The sequence below is a fragment of the Strix uralensis genome, chromosome 4 (assembly GCF_047716275.1).
Source record: "Strix uralensis isolate ZFMK-TIS-50842 chromosome 4, bStrUra1, whole genome shotgun sequence".
NCBI classification, from domain to species: Eukaryota; Metazoa; Chordata; class Aves; order Strigiformes; family Strigidae; genus Strix; species Strix uralensis.
In genome coordinates, this window is record NC_133975.1 from 45,895,093 (window position 1) to 45,914,533 (window position 19,441).

Genomic DNA, 19,441 nt, shown 5'->3' on the forward strand with positions numbered 1-19,441 from the left:
ACTTTGTTTTAGAGCATACACTGTTTGCCACTGGTTTGATGTTAAACAAATAATAGACACTTTTCAAAAGACAAGGATAATACGTGAGAAAGAAAAACACAGTAAATGCTAGGTACAACTAAGGATTTAATTGGAAGTAATGAATTGCTAGCTTGAAACTGCTCGGAGAACATCAGTCTATATTTACACGTAGACCCAGCAGTGCTCTTATTCCAGATTTGTTAAGCTGTTTGTTTCAGGCCTGTATATGTTTTCCATTCTCCTGTGTAAGGCAAGTAGCGTCTCTTGAGTCCACTAATAGTTTTACCAATTTAATGGTCACTGATCAAATGTAAGGAGGATGATCAGCGAAAGGGATTTTTACAAGGCTTAGTATAGTGCCAGAAAATCACCTCCTAGCAGTGAAATAGGCTTTGGCAACATTTTCTTGCTTCCTACAAGCACGTGAACATCCTAGCCAAGCCAGTAATTTCACCTGAGGGAACCCACAGACCCCGGTCTATGAGGTTGCACACAAGACCTTGCTGTCTGGGCCCCAGGCACAGGGCCAGAGCATTGCCCAGCAGCACTTTGGTGGTGAAATTGGTTTTGGTTTAGGTGCAAATGTGAACAGGGCGCTGCTCTGAAGACAAACCTGTGCAGTTGAGTTGTCATAGTTATTTGTTACAGTCTGATATCAAAGCAGATGCTTAATAACCCTGCAAGTGAGCGAGGAAGTTTATAGAGGCAGGAATCCACAAAAAGCCTTCTTAATCATGGGAAGAGAGGGCTGGGCAGCTGCTGAGCCTGCTGGTACAGAGTGGGAAAATGGCCCCTGGTGAGCGCAGGCTGGAGGCGGCCGGGGAAAAGAGGGGCAGCAGCTGTGGGGCAGCAGGGCTGCAGGCTGCACTTGGACACCCTGGGAGGAGAAAGCCCATAGGGGCCAGCTAAGGGGAAAGGGGAGGAGAAGGTGAATGCTCTGGAAGGTGGGAGAAGTTTCTGCGTAATAAGTGGAGATGTTTTTATGTAGTACTGGTTATGTTTGTGCTTTCGTTTCTGCTCTTTATGTGGTGTTTTTGTTCCCTGTCTTTGATTCAAGCAGAGGAGGTATGATTTGATTTTTCTCTTTTGTGAGGAAACTAAATTCTATGAAGTTTGCTCAAGATAGCTGCAAAGTGCTGGTAAGAGGAAGGGATTCACATGGGCAAAGTTGCTAAGCTGCCTGTTTCTTACCAACAGATAGACTCTTGGGAGGTTTCAATATTTCAGGTTAATAGCTGGGTATGCAGCACTTAGAAGTCTTCCTGGTGTTACAGGGGTTTTCTTCTCCTTTTATTCACAGTAGTTTCGCATATTTGTTCCTTTAGAAGTGGGGCACTTTCTCCTATTTTTGTTCCGAATTTACAGGAGAATAAGAAAGTCACTTTATATGAATACACAAGACAAACATTCTCCTAAGTGTATTTAGCCTGACTTTTAAAGTAAAAAAACAAAAACAAAACCAAAAACAAACCATGTGCAGGGATAATATCAGTGTCTCTTTCTGTTAGTCAGTCCTCACTGATAAATGTTGAACACACCAGAAAACTTCACTCAAATTCTAAGGAGGTGCAAATCCTTACAGTACATCCAATCCCCTACAAAAGCAGGGCTGGCTTTTTTTCTGTGTGAGTGGGGGGTTGTCTGGCAGGGAAGAGGAGAGGAGAGGATAGTACAAGACCCAGCCAAAACTGATTGTATGCACAGGCAAAGTAAACTGTTGTATAAAGTACCCTAGCTTACTTGGTTGATGCTGAAAGAAAACCATGGCACAGCAAACTAATCCTGTGTACAATTTACTGTGTCTCTGGCAGGTGGGAGCAGGCCTGAGGGGTGTGAGTTGAAAGTGGCTGTCACTGCGGGCAGTGGGATGCAGTTGCAGCTGCAGGTGCGCATCCTGCCCCTGCACGGTGGTGTGGGCTTTTGGTTTTGCTTTTTTCCCACCCTCCCATCTTCGAACCACTAGTGCTGCTGATATGAACTTCTGTTTTGCCTCTGACTCTGAGAAACTTTGAAGAGATCCAAATTGCTACTTTCAATGACAGCTAGGGCTAACTGACTTATGGAAAAGAGTACGCGACAGGGAATTGCTTGACAGCTTTTAAGAGGAGCTCTTTCTGGTGTGGAAACTGGAATAGCTCACTCGTGTTTTATCTTCTTCAAAGCAAGTTTGCACTTCTGCTCTTGAAAGCCTCCAAGGAGGACGAACAATATTCTAACAAAAAATTATTTCTGCCCCTGATTTTTTCTCAGAAATCTTGCTGTAGAACTATTTTACACTTTTAAATAATTAGAAAGTAGAAAATACTGATTTAAGTAAACATTGCATTGTTTTCTCTCAGTGCAATTGTTATCTTGAACTTCATATTTTTAATCTTACTTTGTGGTTTCAAAATGTGTATTCCTCACATTTTATCCACTGTTTTTTGTGGGTTTTTTTTTTTTTTTTTTTTTTTTGGTAACTGAGTATGTGCAGGCATTTTGTTGTGGTTAATTAGTATGTAGCACATTCTTGTGCCTATATATTGGTCATCTTTTGAAGTTCTTACAGCTCTTATCTCATTACCTTAACATTACGAAGCTATACCTTAACAGTACAAGGCAGCAGAGTCCCTCAGACTTGTTCATCTATAATTCCATGTGTTGTTGAACTCCTCCTCAGAAAAATTCTTCATTTGATCAGCCTTCTGTGAATACTCTTTCACCTTTATGAATGGAGATCTCTTCCAGGTGGCATTTCTCTATTTTCTTCATAATCATTGTACTGAAACTCTATGACTGTGTTTGAAATGCTACTATAATGATTTTCCTTGTGGTAAAGGACCATAATTTTAAGATTTTTGTCTTCCATGAGATTTTTTTCTTCATACCCATGATGTCACAAATCTTTCTCCTTTCTCATCTACTAAACTTAATTAGACAAACAAGTGGCTCTTTGTTTCTGTTAAGAGGAATGAGCTTTGGACTTGACTATTATACCTTGGGTTTTTTATTCTCAACTTTGTTATTCTGCAGTCAGGAAACATGCTACTCTTTAAGTAATCTTTTGCAGCTGTAATTTCTTGCCATAGTTCCTTCTTCCTCCACTACTGCATGTAGACAAAGAACTTCAGAACGTATCGGACAGTTAATTGATTTTTTTTTTTTCTTCCTGTGCTTAAACTTAAGCTTCTAGACAAATTGAGGGAAAAAAAAAAGTTGAATGTGAAGAGATTAGAAAGGACTTTTAAGTGTAAAGACAAGAGAGACCTCTGAGTTTAATCTTACTTTGAAAAGAATGTGAGAATGGATTATTTTTAAGGCTGAGCCTTTAAAAGTTAGGGGTCTGAAGGTGATTTTTGGAGCTCTGGGGGTATATTTCCTTCTGCTTTTATGAGATTCATGTTGTAGTTGGTGGTATGAAAGACTATTTAAATTGAAGATGCCCTATAATCATTAAGGGTTAGTTAGTCAAAGAAAAAGAGAAATGAACAAACATGGGGCATGAATTTATATTTTTGTCACTTTAAGATCTGTAAGAAATGCTTATATGTCTGTATATACTTTATAGAAGATACATATTAAAATTACTTTGCATGATAATCCATGAACATGTCCACAAGTGAGTGGTCACCACCACCCTGCACCAGGTGACCATATTTCAGAGGTCCTGTCTAATCAGAAAAATGTATGAAACAGAAATTCCTAGTAGTGTGTCCAAAAGCTTGGCTAGGCTGATTAGAACTTGGAATGCAGATAATTTAGTAGTCAGTTGTTAAAACTGTATTATCTGTTACAATATAGGCTCACACAACAAACCAACAACCAAAGATGTTACAGTTTAAAATCAAGTCATATGCTATGGTAAGGTACTCTAATACCATATTTAGAGAATGCATTAGTAAGGAGAGTTCAAAATCCTGTATCTCTTTAGTTTATTAAGATATGTACAGTTAGTTATGTGGGGGAACTTAATTACCATAAGCGTTATATTGACAAATTATGAATAATTTTTATTTACTCTCAAATTATCCGCTCTTTTCTTTAAATTTTGTCCCCTGCCCAAAATATTCCTAACCAAAATAAAAAATGCTAAATTACTGAAGATGTTCATATACCAAGAGTGCTGCATAATGAGTAATGCAGATTTAGTGTCATGTTCAGTCAGTGTAATTACAAGCTATTTTTGCTAATGATATCAAAAATTGTTGAAGAACTGCTGTTAAAATACAGTTTTAAAAAAAATAAAAAGTCCAGAGTTTTAATATTTATGAGCAGTTACTCACAGTCCATGCTGAGGTCATGCTCAGTGTTAATGCCCTACCAGTGTTAATGGTAAGCGGTGATCAATCTTCTTTTTTTTTCCCTTCTCCTTGCTGCTCTCCCTGAGATAGTTTTGCTTCGTGTGAAACTTAAGGTTACGCTGAACGCTTACCAACATTAAGATTACAGTCTTGGTTGGGCCTTTCGTAGACAGTATATTGAACAAAAATACATCTGTAGAGTTGGAATTATCATTTACAAAATCATTTTAAATAAAAGGGGGGGACTGTTGACGCCAGAAATCAGCATCAGTTATTTGTACACAAGATATCAATGTACTGACTCCAAAAATAGCTGCCACTTTGTTTTAGATGACATGTAGATAATACTGCAAGTTATGATAGAAGCCATGAATGCAAATTTTGTTGTTAGGGAAATAAAAAAAAAGTCTGAGTTTGTGAGAGAGGGTTCAACATACAGAAAGCCTGTGTGTGTTCCAGCCTAGGGCTAACTGAAAAACTTGGTGATTCATATTCTCATGAATTTCCAGTTTCCATGTGCAATGTTTCTCTGAACAGATTAATTAATGGAAACAATGTGTATTCCTGTGAGCCTTCTGCATGCTAAAATATCCACTTCATTCCCAAGTGTAACTGGTGGAATCGTGACCTGAAACTTCCTCAACTCTGACTGGTGTTGAACTGGCCTTTTAGCTAGGAAACATGTATGAGGAATCCTAAGTGACAGCTTGAAACTGTATTTATTAAAATTTGTCTTAGAAGAAAAGCCAAACCAATTTTGCTTTCTCCAACTTTTAAAAATAAAAACCCTTTTCTTTTTGTTTGTTCTTTCATTTTATGTCTGTTTAGAGTTTATGTTTCAAGAGAATCAGAAAAACCTATGTGACTGCTTTGGTTGTTTTAGGCATAATAAATTTTTAATGATATTTCTTAAAGTTTGGGGTTTTTTTAACTTAAGACTATGTTGTGGTTTGAACTCAGCTGGTAGCAAATTGCCACGTGGCCAGTTGTTTACTCCCCAGTAGGGGAGGGACAGAAGAATAAATTTGTAGGTTGAATTAAAAAAAAATTAGTAACACTAACAAAACCAACAGTAACAATAGTAGTCCAAAACAGGTAAAATTCAGCAGTGGCTCACTGAGCGGCAAGCGGTACGGAGCCCATCCCCAGCAGTGATCCCGACCGCACCAGAGGAAAAAAAATCCCACCATGCGGACCCGGAAACCAAAACCAAAGGTGCGCGTGAGAGAGCACGGGTCGCCTATATATTGAACATGATGTCACATGATATGGAATACTCCAATAATCCATCGGGACCCAGCCCTCCAGCTGTGCTCCCTCTCAGCCCAAGGAAAGTTAACTCTATCCTAGCCGAAACCAGGACAGGCTATGATAATTTAAATCTTTCCTGACTTACTTTAAAACTGAACAAAGTACTTTTTTTTTTTTTTCCATAGTGCTGTAGACCTTCTCAGAATGCATCGGTGTTACACTTTTTTGGCTGAAAATTCAGAGTACATAGCTAATATGCGTACACACTTTCCTGTTGTGTTGTGGCACTTGACAAATTCAGACTTACCTATCATCACATAAGCAATGCTAATTAAATTGCTGGAAAAAGATTAGTGTTCATGGGTAGATTATTTATCATCTTAATTTACTTGTTCTCTGTCAGTATTGAATGTGCTGGGCTGCATATCTTCTCTACTAAATTACTGAATTATGTCCAAATATAGGAACCTAAGTTCATCTTGGACTAGTTTACTTTCTAAATCTAAATGCTTAGGTAGAAGAAGAACCTTTAGCAAAACTTAGTGGTTTTTTGTTTTATAACTTGGAGGGAGGTGTTGATGGTGGTGGTCTTCTGAATGGGTGCTGTATCCTAAGCAATTTTGTCCCAGAAGACTTATCAACACTGACATTAAAAAAACCCCAACAAGCAAAGTAAAACAAAAACCCCAAACCCCCCCAAACCCCTTTCATTAGCACTCTATCAAAAGTAGACCTCCATTAAAAATAATTCCAGGTAGGAGAAGTAATAGTGGTGATTTCCTGAGTCACTGGAATAGTTACGTATTTCATGAATGGGCTACAAGTCACAGCCCATATGGTTTTAAAAGATGGCTTCTTGTTTGATAATGACAAGATTCCTGTAGCTTTGTACCTAAACAGAAAGCAGCTCTATTCAAAGATGAAAATTATTGCTACTTAAAGGAGCTGCCTTTTAGGAAACTAAATAAAATGAAGGATTTGACAAATGTAGCAATTCTTGCATGTTGGGTTGTAACAGTGAAAAGCAGTGGAAGTTGGGTTTTTTGAGGACTAGTTTATACACTGAGTTTTAATTCCTCCTACCATGGTACAGACAGGAAGACAGCTGAAACTTGATGAAAAGCATTTTTGGTGAGAGTCATGAATACCCTGCAATACCTCTACTAGTCAGAAATAACACTCGGGTCTGTCTAACCAAATGCATGTGGATCAGACCATTCATGAAGCTGTGCCTTACTTGCCTTTACCAACTAAACCTTGTTATGATTATAGAAGTTCTTTGTATATCAGATTTTTATCTCTGTATTTTTACAGATTTATTTGGCAGTGTGCTAAAACTTGAAGATGATGCATTTATGTAAACAAAAAGATTACTGATGTATCATCATATTTGGGTCAAACTTTTTGCATTTTTTTTCAGCTCTGACAACAAAATACTAGTGCTTTTTATCCATAGCTAGTAAGTGCCCCTTACTAAGGCTATTCAAAACATATGGTATCTCCTTTGTTTCACTGAATTATTCCTCTGTGAATTAGAATTCTCATTGTTCCAATATTTCATTAATAATTCCCAAGAAATGTAAAGAGGAAACATAGATATCTGCGGAAGAACTTCTCTTAGTAGTACTTAAAATAGTTCTTTGCAGTTGTTTATTATTCAGTTGCAGATTTAGTGCTTTATCACTTAGGTGAAAAAAAAAAAAAACAAGATGACTGCCTGTGTTCTGGACCTTTTGCTAATTTGATTTGATTCTCCACAGTAAAGTTAGTATTTTGACTTAACTGAAGAAGATCAAATCCATGCCATTAGATATGACCTTGTTTTCTGTTGGTAGGCTTAAAATTCCTAGACTTCTGTGTCACTAGTTTATTAAAAAAAAAAAAAATCACTAAACCCATTTATTTTTATCTCAGTAGCTATGTAATATTTATTGATTTGTTTACAGTTTCAGAATTGGGTGCACTTTTACTTCAAATTTATATCAAAGTTATGTTTGTAAACATTTTGTCACGTATTTGAAATTGCACAGATTTTTTTTTTTTTTTTTTTTTTTTTGCTATGAGTGATCTGGTAGCAACTAGTTGGTGGACTTTTTAAGAATAAACATTTAAACTGGTTTTTCTTAAATATGTACTATAAACCACTTGAAATGCTGCATAGCTGCTCCTTTTCATCAAACACATTAGGAGATCTAATTCTAAGGTTCTAAATTAAAAATACTACAGAACAGTGCTTGCTAAACATGCTGAAGGCATTAAAAATAGCTGAACTTAAGGCAAAGACTATGTCTAAAGAAAGAATCCTGCCTCTACTGAGGTCAATGGGAATTTTACTATTGACTTCAATAGGAGTCGCATATGCAAATGTATGCAAATATATGTATTGTTTTGGAATAGTTAATGGTGTCAAATGTAGACATTTATAAAGCATTTCATAACAAAGTAATACAGTTTTTCATTAGGGCAAAAAGCTTGCTTGTTTGTTGATGTACATGATTGGTATATTCTGACATATACCAATATTATAAATATCAATATATATTATGCAAATCATTCTCCCTCATCTGAAAGTAGCTGTTTTGCATTCAGGTGTCTGATTCAATTATAGTACTAAAATGAAGTCCCAAGTGAAGTCTTAAATCGGTTTCTACTTTCATAGCAATATACAGCACTGCATTGTTGAGTCACCACGCACGTCTCAATTAATTCAGAACAATTGTCAGATTGAGATCTTTATCTTCCAGTTAGAAAGCAGAAATAATAATGATTTATGGATTTTGGCCTCGAACTGCAACAGTTCTATCACTTCAAAGAAGTCCTGTAATTCTGTAATGTGTGTATATGACCTGTGCCGTAAAGCGCTCTCGGACGTTGCAAGACTTTATTTGAGGTTAGCAGTAGTAAAAGGAAATTGGATTTACATTTATTTCTGTCAGTTAATGCCTGTTGCTTGTATATAGTGGTGATATGTTGGCACAAGGAATAATATTTTCAAAAACTTATGGGAAATCTTTAATGTTGAAATGGGTTTGCCCTTTTCAAGTCAGTTTGGTGCATGAGCAGTTAAACCCACCATCAGCCTCATGTTCCATACATGTGTGTAAAAATCACTGTAGTGTAGTTATATCAGACGTACAACATTTGTGGTGAATATGTAGTCCTCTCAACTTTATGCTCAAATTGTTATAAAATAACACAGCAAAAGCATTTGTCATATTAGAGCCAAATTTCATGCTTGCATGCTTTCTCTAGTACATTTGTCTGTAGAAAATTTGTGCTGTATGAGGAAGCAAAGAATCAAAGCACTGTTGTCTTAGGTCTAATAGACCTGTGGGTTTAAGAAGAAAGTGGTAAGAATTTACTTCTGCCACTGAAGTGAAAACGACAAATTCTCAGTGGTTAGAAGCAATGTGTGTCAAACTACAGTATTGACATGTTAGCTCTTCACTACAGAAAATGAATCTAATACTACCAAATTACACATTACCATTTGTTCATACTTTTTTTTTTTTTTTTTTTTTTTTTTAATGGGACAGCCAAGTATTGTTCAGCTAGGCTATGAGGATAAGGAAAGTATTGCAAGGAATTAAGAATACTAGGTGTATATAGTATTTGGGGATCAAGTTCTTTGTTCTGGAGATTAGGAATACAGAGCAAGAGAGTAAAGTGAAGTAACTGTGAAGGGCAGTGTCTATTCCCACATTTGGAGACATTTTAGTGTTTTTATACTTATTTTAGGACACAATTATGGTATCAGAACACCTATTTAATTGAAGTTTTGGTAACTAGCAGTTGACAATTCCGGTTTGTATTTTTCTCATTGTACCCTTTCCCTTGCCAGGAAGTGACTGCATTGTTAGTTCTGTGGCAGCCAAGACGGAAACAGGATATACTAAGGAAATATTACTGTGCACTTAACTTCCCCTTTCACCTAAAGATCAGCTAATGACCACAGTACTTATTTTACATGGTGGCAGCAGCACAGATAGGATAGAAAGTGGGTAGATGGCTTTGGTGGCCTAATGCAGACACTCTATTTCCATGTTCTAGGAGCAGAAGGAAGTGGGAGTTGCAGCCAACAGAAACTCCTTTACCAAATCTGATTTGTCTCATTGAAATACCACTAGAGGCTCATTTAACTCCTTCTAGTCACCATTCACTTGATAGATCAGTCCTGCTCTTCTACCATCCTCTGTTCACCGAAATGTCATTGTCTTGCCACCGCAGAGGTTTTTTTGTTTTTTTTTTTCTCCATGTTGCTGAAGAGCCTTGACCCAGCTCTGGTTATTCTTGTGTATCAGTCTTGATGGGTGAATGTCTATTTTATGTTCCTGTCAGAGTTCAAGGAGCATCTAGACAACACTCTTAGACATATGGTTAATTTTAGGTGGTTCTGCGAGAAGCACAGAGTGGGACTTGATAATCCTTATGGGTCCCTTCCAACTCAAGGTATTTTCTAAATTCAAGAGAATGCATTGTTCTATTACATGCAGTAGCATAGCAACCTTAAGGTGACAAACCGCTATACATGTAAAAAGACATGATTTACTATGAATTTTTTTTAATGAAAAGTAAATCTTGTCTTAGTACTAGATGTTGCTCTTAATTACAGCTAATCTAACACATGACAATGACTGAAAGTATGCCTAGTCATAATGAGATTAAATTTGTTTCATTTCAGACTGCTCTATGTTAAGCATTAGTCAAGGATGTAACAAAGGACATATTCTCACTTCATTTCCATAATACAATCCTTTTTGCATCTTGCATGCAATTAAACAAAATGCAATAAATATATCAAAGATTAATTAATATATCAATTTTTTTTTTTTTTTTTTTTTAGGGTATATGGGTCAAGATGGCCATTTCGGATCCTGTGAAAACAAGTACTGTGGTCTGGGTAGACACTGCATTGTGAATGAGGAGACTGGCCAAGCTGAGTGTCTATGCATGGAGCACTGCAAGCCGCATTACAAGCCCGTGTGTGGTTCTGATGGAGAATTCTATGAAAACCATTGTGAAGTGCACAGGGCTGCCTGTCTGAAAAAGCAAAAGGTCACCATTGTACACAACGAAGATTGTTTCTTCAAAGGTAAGTGTGGCTGAACAATATCTGGAATATTGCTATAGGGTATGTGTTTTCAAGTAGTTCAATTAAAGCTCTACAGAGGCTGCACTGAGTGTACAGTGAATAAATGACTCAAAAAGTTAATACAGTAAGTATCTCACTCCAGAGATATCTTATGGATTTTTTTTTTTTAATTTTTATTTGTACTCAGTGCTCTGGGCAATCACCCCTTTTTAACCTGAATAAACCAGTTCTCTCTTGGAAATTAATCCATGGCAGCTTGTCTTACAAATGTGGCTGTTGACCTCGTTCAACTGAACGTACTTACAGTCCCAAAGCCCAAAGAATATTAATCTCTGTTACAGGAAAAACAGAATTTAGGATATCAGAGGGCTTTTGTAAGGCTACAGGACCTGTGCTTGTATTTAGTGTTGAAATTGATAGACCAGCAGCCTGTGCATGACTAAATGGGTCTTCCTTGCTTTGAGTTTGGACAATGAAGAGTTTACTTGCATATTTACCAAAGCATACAAGTTTAGTTACTTTTTAACCTTCTGAATGCTGAGAGATGCCAGCCTGAATGTGGAGATGTATACTCTATGTTAAGCATCTTATGCTGAAGATGTCAGCAATTGAAACTTGCTCTTTTTTATGTAATTTGAGCACACCTTGCAGGTTTCTGGAACTCTGCCAATGCAGACCTTGACTAAGCATGTTTACGGGTACTTTGACAGATTTGAAGCATGTTTTACTGGTTAAAATGGGCAGATGGCTTTTTGGGGGGGAAATGTTTTTAAATAAGGCCATTTTTAAAGAGTCTACCTAAGGGTTGAATTATTTCATATTCTTTTTGAAGACTGTCCTATTTTTGTTAATATTGTATGTTGTGAATATAGTTGCATTCTCAGTAATATCAGCTAATAACTACTATCACCACAGAAAGAAGTCTAATAAAATATTTCCATTAAATTAAATACACCTTTGTAGGGAACATTAACTTAAATTACAATATTCCACTTAAATTTTAATCAGAATTTTCAAGACTGTATTCTAGTATAAGGTTGTCCAAATGGAACCAATTTTTAAATTTTCAAAGTTGAATTTTTCACTACATTTATGGTTGAGGAATTGTCCTTTAAACAAGAAGTTGGGCTTTTTTTACCAAATCCAAACATCCCAGGTCATGCACAAATACCATTATCTTTATTATTATGAAGGGTTTTGTAGCAGAACAATTGAATACTGGGCAGTGGCAGGGTGAACCCACCAAAAATTATCTTTTCGCAAGAACTTAATCAAAGAAAAAAATATAATGCTTTCACAGCTGGGCTTTATATAATTGTTTCTTGCTGAATAAATGGGGTGACTGCCAAGGTGAAGTGCCTTTACTCCTTTGCCTCCTTCAACAGATGAGTTAAGCTCAGCAACTTCATCAAAACATGTTAAGGGACAGGGGTTCATACATTAAAGGGGGGATGTGTGAAAATCTTATAATGGGAAATACACTTGTAAGTAATAGTGAAGGTTTAAATTGGTTCAAAACTAAATGTGAACACTATAAAATTGATATATCATCACAGTTTATAGACTTTAAGTAAGCAGCATGTAGAAATTTAAAATTTGATTTTAGGAGTACAGTATATGGGGCTTGTAGGGTATTGTTTGTGCAATAACACAACATGAATGCTTCTGTCTTGTGTCTTAATTACGATCCCTTTTTAAAAATCTTTTTTGATGGTGCAGTACTCTGATAGAACAAATGACTAACAAACACTAAAATGTTTAAATTTATGGGGCTAATTTAATTTCTTCAGTGTGCTATATACAATGCAAATAAATTCAGAGCATATTTGTGAAAAATTACAGTGTTTCTTTTTCTGAGGTGGAAAAATGCAGTGAGATTTATTTACTGAAATGGAAAGTGACACAGTATTTTAGCTAGAAATATCATCCAAATGCTGCCTAAAGTTTTGTTAGCTCATCTTTATGTTTTACATTTACCGCATTACTTTCATATCTATTGAGGTGGACAATGGGATAACTGAATTGTGTTCAAGTTCAGACACCTAGTTTGGATGTTGGATTAAAAAAGTAGGTTTCTCCTTTAGCTTGACAATTTTCAGAAAAGGAGAAAAGGACTAGGGTATCCAAGTGACTTGCTCTAGTTGCCTTCTGAAAACTGTTATTTATCAAGATATTAAAATCTTCTAATTTGGGCAGTATAACTAGATATCTACAAATAGTGTAAAATATTTCCTTTTTTCTCTTTCTCATGTTGACTTCGATGGTGTTAAACAGGTGAGACTAGGGACAGTTATGTTCCTTTATTTTATTTAGTATATATGAGCCTTACCAATATCAATTTCTACCTTGTTAATTTCAGCTCATACATTGCTGTAGTACAGCACAGTGATGTCAAGGCATTGTTGCCATTCGTGACTGTTGAATATGTCCACTAACATTCACTATATATATGGTAAAAGAGCCAGAAAATTTCAAACTATTTTCATGTGATTTCTTCCTTTTACAAAACACTTCTGAGCTACCCACTAGTAGATTGCCTTCAGTAGACCTGAAGTCCTGCCAGTTATCAGGTCAAAAATATTAAAAAGCTGATAGGAAAACTACCACAACAGTAGGACTCCTGAATGGAGAAGGTGAACCACATCACTATTGATGGTGTCAGAAGGACGCTGCCACGTCCTTCTTAGTTTAGCTGGCATCCTCTAGCACAAATGATGTCACTTCAGTGAGCTGTTTCTGAGACCAGAAAAATTCAAAAAATATCCTACATTCAGAAAACAAATATTCTGACCCTGTTGTTTAGTCTTTCACAGAATTCTTTAATAAAAGCTAATCTGGACTGCGGGGGCAGGAGGGGTAAGAAGTTCAGTACGCATACAAGTTGCTGTTACATGATATGGTAGTCACTGACAACAATGCCCCATATATCTGATGATTGCAATTAAAGATTTTTTGCTTTCTGGCTTATTGCTAATCAGTTGACTTTCAGATCAAACATCTGTGTACTTGGTCACTATTGATTTTTTTTGTTGTTAATTTTATCTGTTTTAAGCTTTATATTTAAGTCTAACAGGGTCATGCTTTGGGTTTTTTAGGTTTCAAATTCTCATACTGGGTTGATTTTTTTTTTCTTGGGAAGGAAATATTTCTTCATGGATAAATTTTAAGTTTTAGACAGTTTGGGTATCAAGCTCAAGGTCAGAAAAGCTGAGAAATACACCTTATTTAATTGAGTAAGTTTACCAAAGAACACTTTCGTATTCTGTGTCTGGAGATAAAATTTTACAAGCAAATGTTCTATATATCTGATTAACATTACAATAGCAGCTAAGTAGCTATAATTATTTAAATAATACATCTTGTAACCAAATGATTTATAGTTGATCTCAAACATCATGAGTTCTACTTAACAGTTTGAAATATTGCCCTTTTAAACACTTAGAAGATGAGTGGAGTTAAAGGATTGACTTGCTAAATGAAAGAGATCTTTGGTTTATATGTTGAAACTCCATTAACATTATTGAGAAATGTGTGTCTTACCTAAGCAGTGCATGAAACAACAGACAAAAAGCATCAAATCCTTCACAAAGAGCCATGTCTGAAACATTTGATAAATGCGTTTTGAGGTAGTGAAAGCTACCTATGTCAAAGTTGTACTCTCCTGATATGCTATGTTTCTAAACTAAAACTTCATATTCTTGTCCCTTACCTGTCTTTTATGTAATTATTTATCACTAAATCTGTTAGTTACATTTCTGTTATTTTGATTTTGTTTTTAGTCCCATTGTAGGCTGACGGGTGGTGCAGGTAAACTTGAAACAGTTAATAGAATATACAAACTGTTCTTCCCATTCCTGTGTTTGACATAGGCATGCTCAGATTCATTGGACTCCTTCCTTTTTCATTGTCATTTGCTATCTTTATTTCCTCACACTAAGTCAGATAATACATTTTTCCCAAATACATGTGGTAAACAGGCATGAAACAGTAATTGAAGTAGAAAGTTTTAAGTGTCTCTTTGTCTTTCTGTGATGATTGAGGCTGTTATGCAAATTGTACATTTTTGACATGGATCAAGATAATGGCCATCCTGAATTAGAAATTACTTTTTCTCCACTCTGTTGTAATTTTTCCATCAGTTGCTTATTGGCATGTCATGATGTCTTGCATCAGACACGGAATGATTTTTCCTTTGATTTGGTTATGTGACCCTATGAGTTACTCAATAAACTGTCTCAATTTCTTGTGGTATAGAAGCAAAATGTATTCTGCAGAGAAGCTAATTACTTTTAGATTCATAGAGAAGGGGATTATATTAGAAGTATTTTCTATACCTGTTGAGTTCTCTATTTCTCACCTGTGAAATCTAGTGTCCTGTGGCTGGATGATAGTGAATGCAAGTTCCACAATCACTGTCAGAGGTGTCTAAAAATATTTTAAAATATTTAAGATTATTCTAGCAATGCAAGAGAACTCTTTAAGAAATCCTTTGTGATCTAAGGAACTTTCTGTCTAAGAACGATCTCAAATTTTTTTTTCAACTGCTAGGAGAATGAAGGAATGGGGAAGCAAACGGCTGTCTGACTGCTAGTTTACTTAGCCTTGGTGGTTATCATATTTGTGTCTTTATTAGTTTTAATTTCTGAACAGAATATAGGAGAAGGTAAGAGAAAAGGGAAAACATGGGAAAGAAAATAATGGAGTGAAGGTAAGGAGCGAGTATATGAAAGACAAGAGAAAAATAGCTAAGTGCCAGGATGGTGAGTTCAGCAGTGAGAAGGAGAGGAAAAATGAATTACGAACTAAAGGAAATACCAGTGACAAAAATCAAAGTTCAAAGCTTAGATTATTCATTAGATTGGATATTGACAGTATGAGCTGGGCAGTCTGATATGCTGATGGCATTCTGGTTTAGCACCACTTTTGTTGGCTTGCTGACTACATAGTTCTTTGGCTAGGTGACCTCTGCATGCTCTCTGCTCCCAGTGTCCTGGCTGCTCTCAAGCCATACACTTTGTGTTTCAGAGCAGCTTCTTGTTTTGTGCAAGAAAAGAAATCTGACCATCTGGCTCACACTGCGCTTGATACTATTGTGTAACCCCTTCCTGGCTGTCCCTAGCCATAGCTTTAACAAGCCCCAGAGGGTGGTGATTCAAATGGACTAGAATTGCTTTACTTGGTGCCTCCATGACTATCTTCTTTCTGTGAAGTGGCACTGTGAAATTAATGGCTTTGTGCTGAATTTAGAAGACTGAGGACATTATTTTTTGGCTTCTAAAAAGTTCAGTTAGACTCTTGTGTACCAGATTGTAAATACCCCACACTGGGTATCAAATTAGCTTCAGTTATGTTTTCATTTTTGTGTTAACTTCAATTGCTTAATTTTCCTACATCCAAGCCAGTAAATCTAAATAAGAGACTGAAAACTTCCCCATGACAAACTTCATCTTATATTTTCTTTGGACGCTGAGATGCTTGTACATTTTACATTGAAGCTATTTCTATGCAATAATACACCCAATCATTATGACAAACTGCAATTTACTAGGAATCCTCAGGAATGTAACACATACTCCTATGTACTATGACTTTTATAGAATATTTCTGGAATAAAGATTACTTCATTTGTAAGCTTTTTACTTATAAGTAGCTTCTGTAGTATCCTTATGATGTTAACAATATTTTACTTTCTTGTCTTTCTATTTTTGTCTTTTTTTCATTAGTTGAATCTTTTAATCTGTTAAATAGTGTGTGAGTTACTACTATTAGTAAAATGGCTAGATTTCTGAAGACTTCTATAATGTTTGCTTCTCAGTCTGTTCCTGAAAGAGAAAGTAGAAACAGGTAAGAAAGTTTGCTGCTGATACTAAGTTGTTCATGTCAGTGAGGATAAGAGCTGACTATGAACATATTCAAAAGGGGTATAGGCAAACTGGAAAAAGTTCAGAAGATGTCAACAAGAATGACCAAAAGTACTAAATGTCTCATAAGGGATATGAAGGAGGCTTACAAAATCATTAGGGCATGCTGATAGTGGTTATGAGTAGACTGCCTTGTATTCCAATAAAAGAACTAAAAATTATCAAATAAGGCAGCAGGAAAAGATTCAAAACAAGCTTTGGTGTTTGTTTTGTACACAGCAGATCCCATGAGTAAAAGCAACATTGAATTTCAGAAGCAGACTTTGCAAATACTAGGGGAAAGGCTGTAGGCTTTTTCATTTGAAAGAAGGCTGGAGGAGGTGAGTTGAAATGAACTAAATCCTAAGAGTAGCCCACAGAAAAGATGTAGAACACCGGGCTAACCTCTCCAGTGACTGCAACAGGATTAGTTTAAAGATACTTTTTTAAATTTTTAAATTAAAAAAAAATTTTTTTTGACATTTTTTTGATTTTCCTCCCAAGGTGTGTGGTCTTAGACTGGTTCCTAAAATACTGACACATTCATTTAGAAGCATGGACATTTACTTAATCTCATTTGATGTTCATATGCTTCAAAAGCAAGCATGTAACTCTCTATCATCTTATCAATTTAACTTCAGAAAATATTTCATCTGGTCTTAAATATAAATATTGAACACTCATTATTTAATGTTAATTATTAGTCTTTCAAAAGAAATTTAGGATATGTTAATCTCAGTTACATTCTAGTGCAGTGTTTTCATTGCAAGAGAATTTTTTTCTAAGATCTCTTTGTTTTTTTTCTCTGGCTATCAGTTAGCTAATGGAAAACTGGTTCTTTTTACTGTCCTTTGAAACCATGACCTAAATTTTAGCACTGTTCCTCTAGTGTGCTGTCCCCACATGATTCATTTGCTTGAGTTGATTTGCTCATGAGATTTGGAAGACCAGTCTTGTTTTTCCTCAAGCGTCTGTGCAAGATGTGTCACAAACATCTCTCTTGAATTGCCCACAATTGTCTTAAATTGCCTAAACTAACAGAGGTGAAAGGCCTACATATGTGATATCTGCTACTGAATCTGCAGACTGAAGTTGAGTGCAAAATATTTGAGAACATGCATATAACATGCTTAATTTAAAAACTAAACATTCACCATACCCTGCATTCATTGCTGTTGATGATATTGTACCACTTTGCAACTAAAGCCTAGAACTCTACTCTCTTTTTCCTCCTTTGAAGTAAATTCATACTTCTAAAATGTAGGATGGGGCAGTGACAAGCCTCAAACACATTATAAATATAGGATTTTTTTTGACTGGCTAAAGACATCTCTTATTTTCAGTAGCTGGAGCAGTACCAATCTTTGTATATAGTTCCTTCAACACTGGAATAAATGTAATAAGCTCTAATTTATTATGTATTCTGCATTCATAGAGTGATGAGGTATTAGTGTTCTCTAGTTAATCTCTGTACAGAACTTAATGAAGTTTAAAATTGCTTGTAGGGGCATCACTGCTCCTTGTTACCACACAAAGAAATGGGTCTATGGACATCACAGATTGTCATTGGTAGAAGAATTTGAATTTAAAAAATGTTTCTGCTTTCAGTAATGATATTGAATCTGTTCAAAGAAGCTGCATTCTAAAGTCTCTATCAAGTCACTGAATCGGACAAGCAACATTTTAAATGTATATTGATTACCCAGTTTTTCTGTTTTCTTAGTGTAGATGGCAACTCAGTGCCCATTTGTGGCAATATACTTTACTTACAGACTGTGTGAGCTTCAGGGATTTGAATGGAACCACATTTAGTGGTTTTGATTTTGGTGTTTGGTTTTGTTTTGTTTTGTTTTGTTTTCAACAACTTCTCCAAGTATATGGGAAAGAGTGCTTAAGGGGAGAAAAAAGAAATAGTATTTTTTGGCTTAAAATGGAAATATTGTGTTTGCATGAGCAGTTTCACAAATACTTCCAACTCCTAAATATTTGCCAAATGTAGTACAATAGTTCTTCCAAATCAGTATACCTGGATATTTACTAGAAGAAGAAAAAACCTTGACATCTTTTTAATTAGATATGCATATATTTTTCATTCTTGCTCTAAATTTAGCTATTATTAGACATTGTTTTTTTAGTGTATTGAATGAAGTGCCTTATTAACCTTCTTCTATTATAACAAATACTGCATAAAATTAAAGTTTGCAGTTCAATTTGCATTTGGTTGACTAGTATAATAGTTAATTCTACATGTTATTTATGGAAGCAGATGATGTGCAGCTATCTGTTTTATCATTCCTTCCATGCAAGGGACCATGATGGGAGAGGGACCCTGTAACATAGGACTGATATGATGAGAAGTTAAATGGATGAGCCAACAAAGTGCCCTTGTGACAATGAGGGCTAATAGTATCCTGGGCTACATTAGACAAAGCATGGTCAGCAGATCAAGGGAAATGATCCTTCCCATTTACTCAGCACTGATGAGGCCATAGTTGGAGTACTGTGACCAGTTCTGGGCTCCCCAGTACAAGAGAGACACAGGCCTACTGGAGAGAGTTCAGTGAAGGGCCACAAAGATGATTAAGGAACTGGAACACCTCTTCCATGAGGAAAGGCAAGGACTGTTCAGCCTGGAGAAAAGAAGGCTCAGGGGGATCTCATCAGTGTATATAAATTGCCGAAGAGAAGGTGCAAAGAGGAACCAGGCTCTTTTCAGTGGTGCTCAGTGAGAGGACCAGAGGCAATGGGCACAAACTGAAACACAGGACATTCTGTCTGAATATCAGGAAACACTTTTATTACTGTGAGGGTGACCAAGCACTGGTTGCCCAGGGAGGTTGTGGAGTCTTCCTCCTTGGAGATATTCAAAACCTGACTGAGCATGGTCCTGGGCAACG

The 19,441-nt window shown here is 36.1% G+C and overlaps 1 protein-coding gene across 2 annotated transcripts in view; it reads left to right on the top strand.

Moving 5' to 3' along the window:
• FSTL5 (follistatin like 5) overlaps positions 1-19,441 on the top strand; it is a 333,775-nt gene that overhangs the window by 96,224 nt on the left and 218,110 nt on the right. For both annotated transcript variants that reach the window (XM_074866563.1, XM_074866564.1), the window contains exon 4: positions 10,396-10,644. In XM_074866563.1, the coding sequence (XP_074722664.1) occupies positions 10,396-10,644 (249 nt within the window). The remainder of the gene's footprint in view (positions 1-10,395; positions 10,645-19,441) is intronic.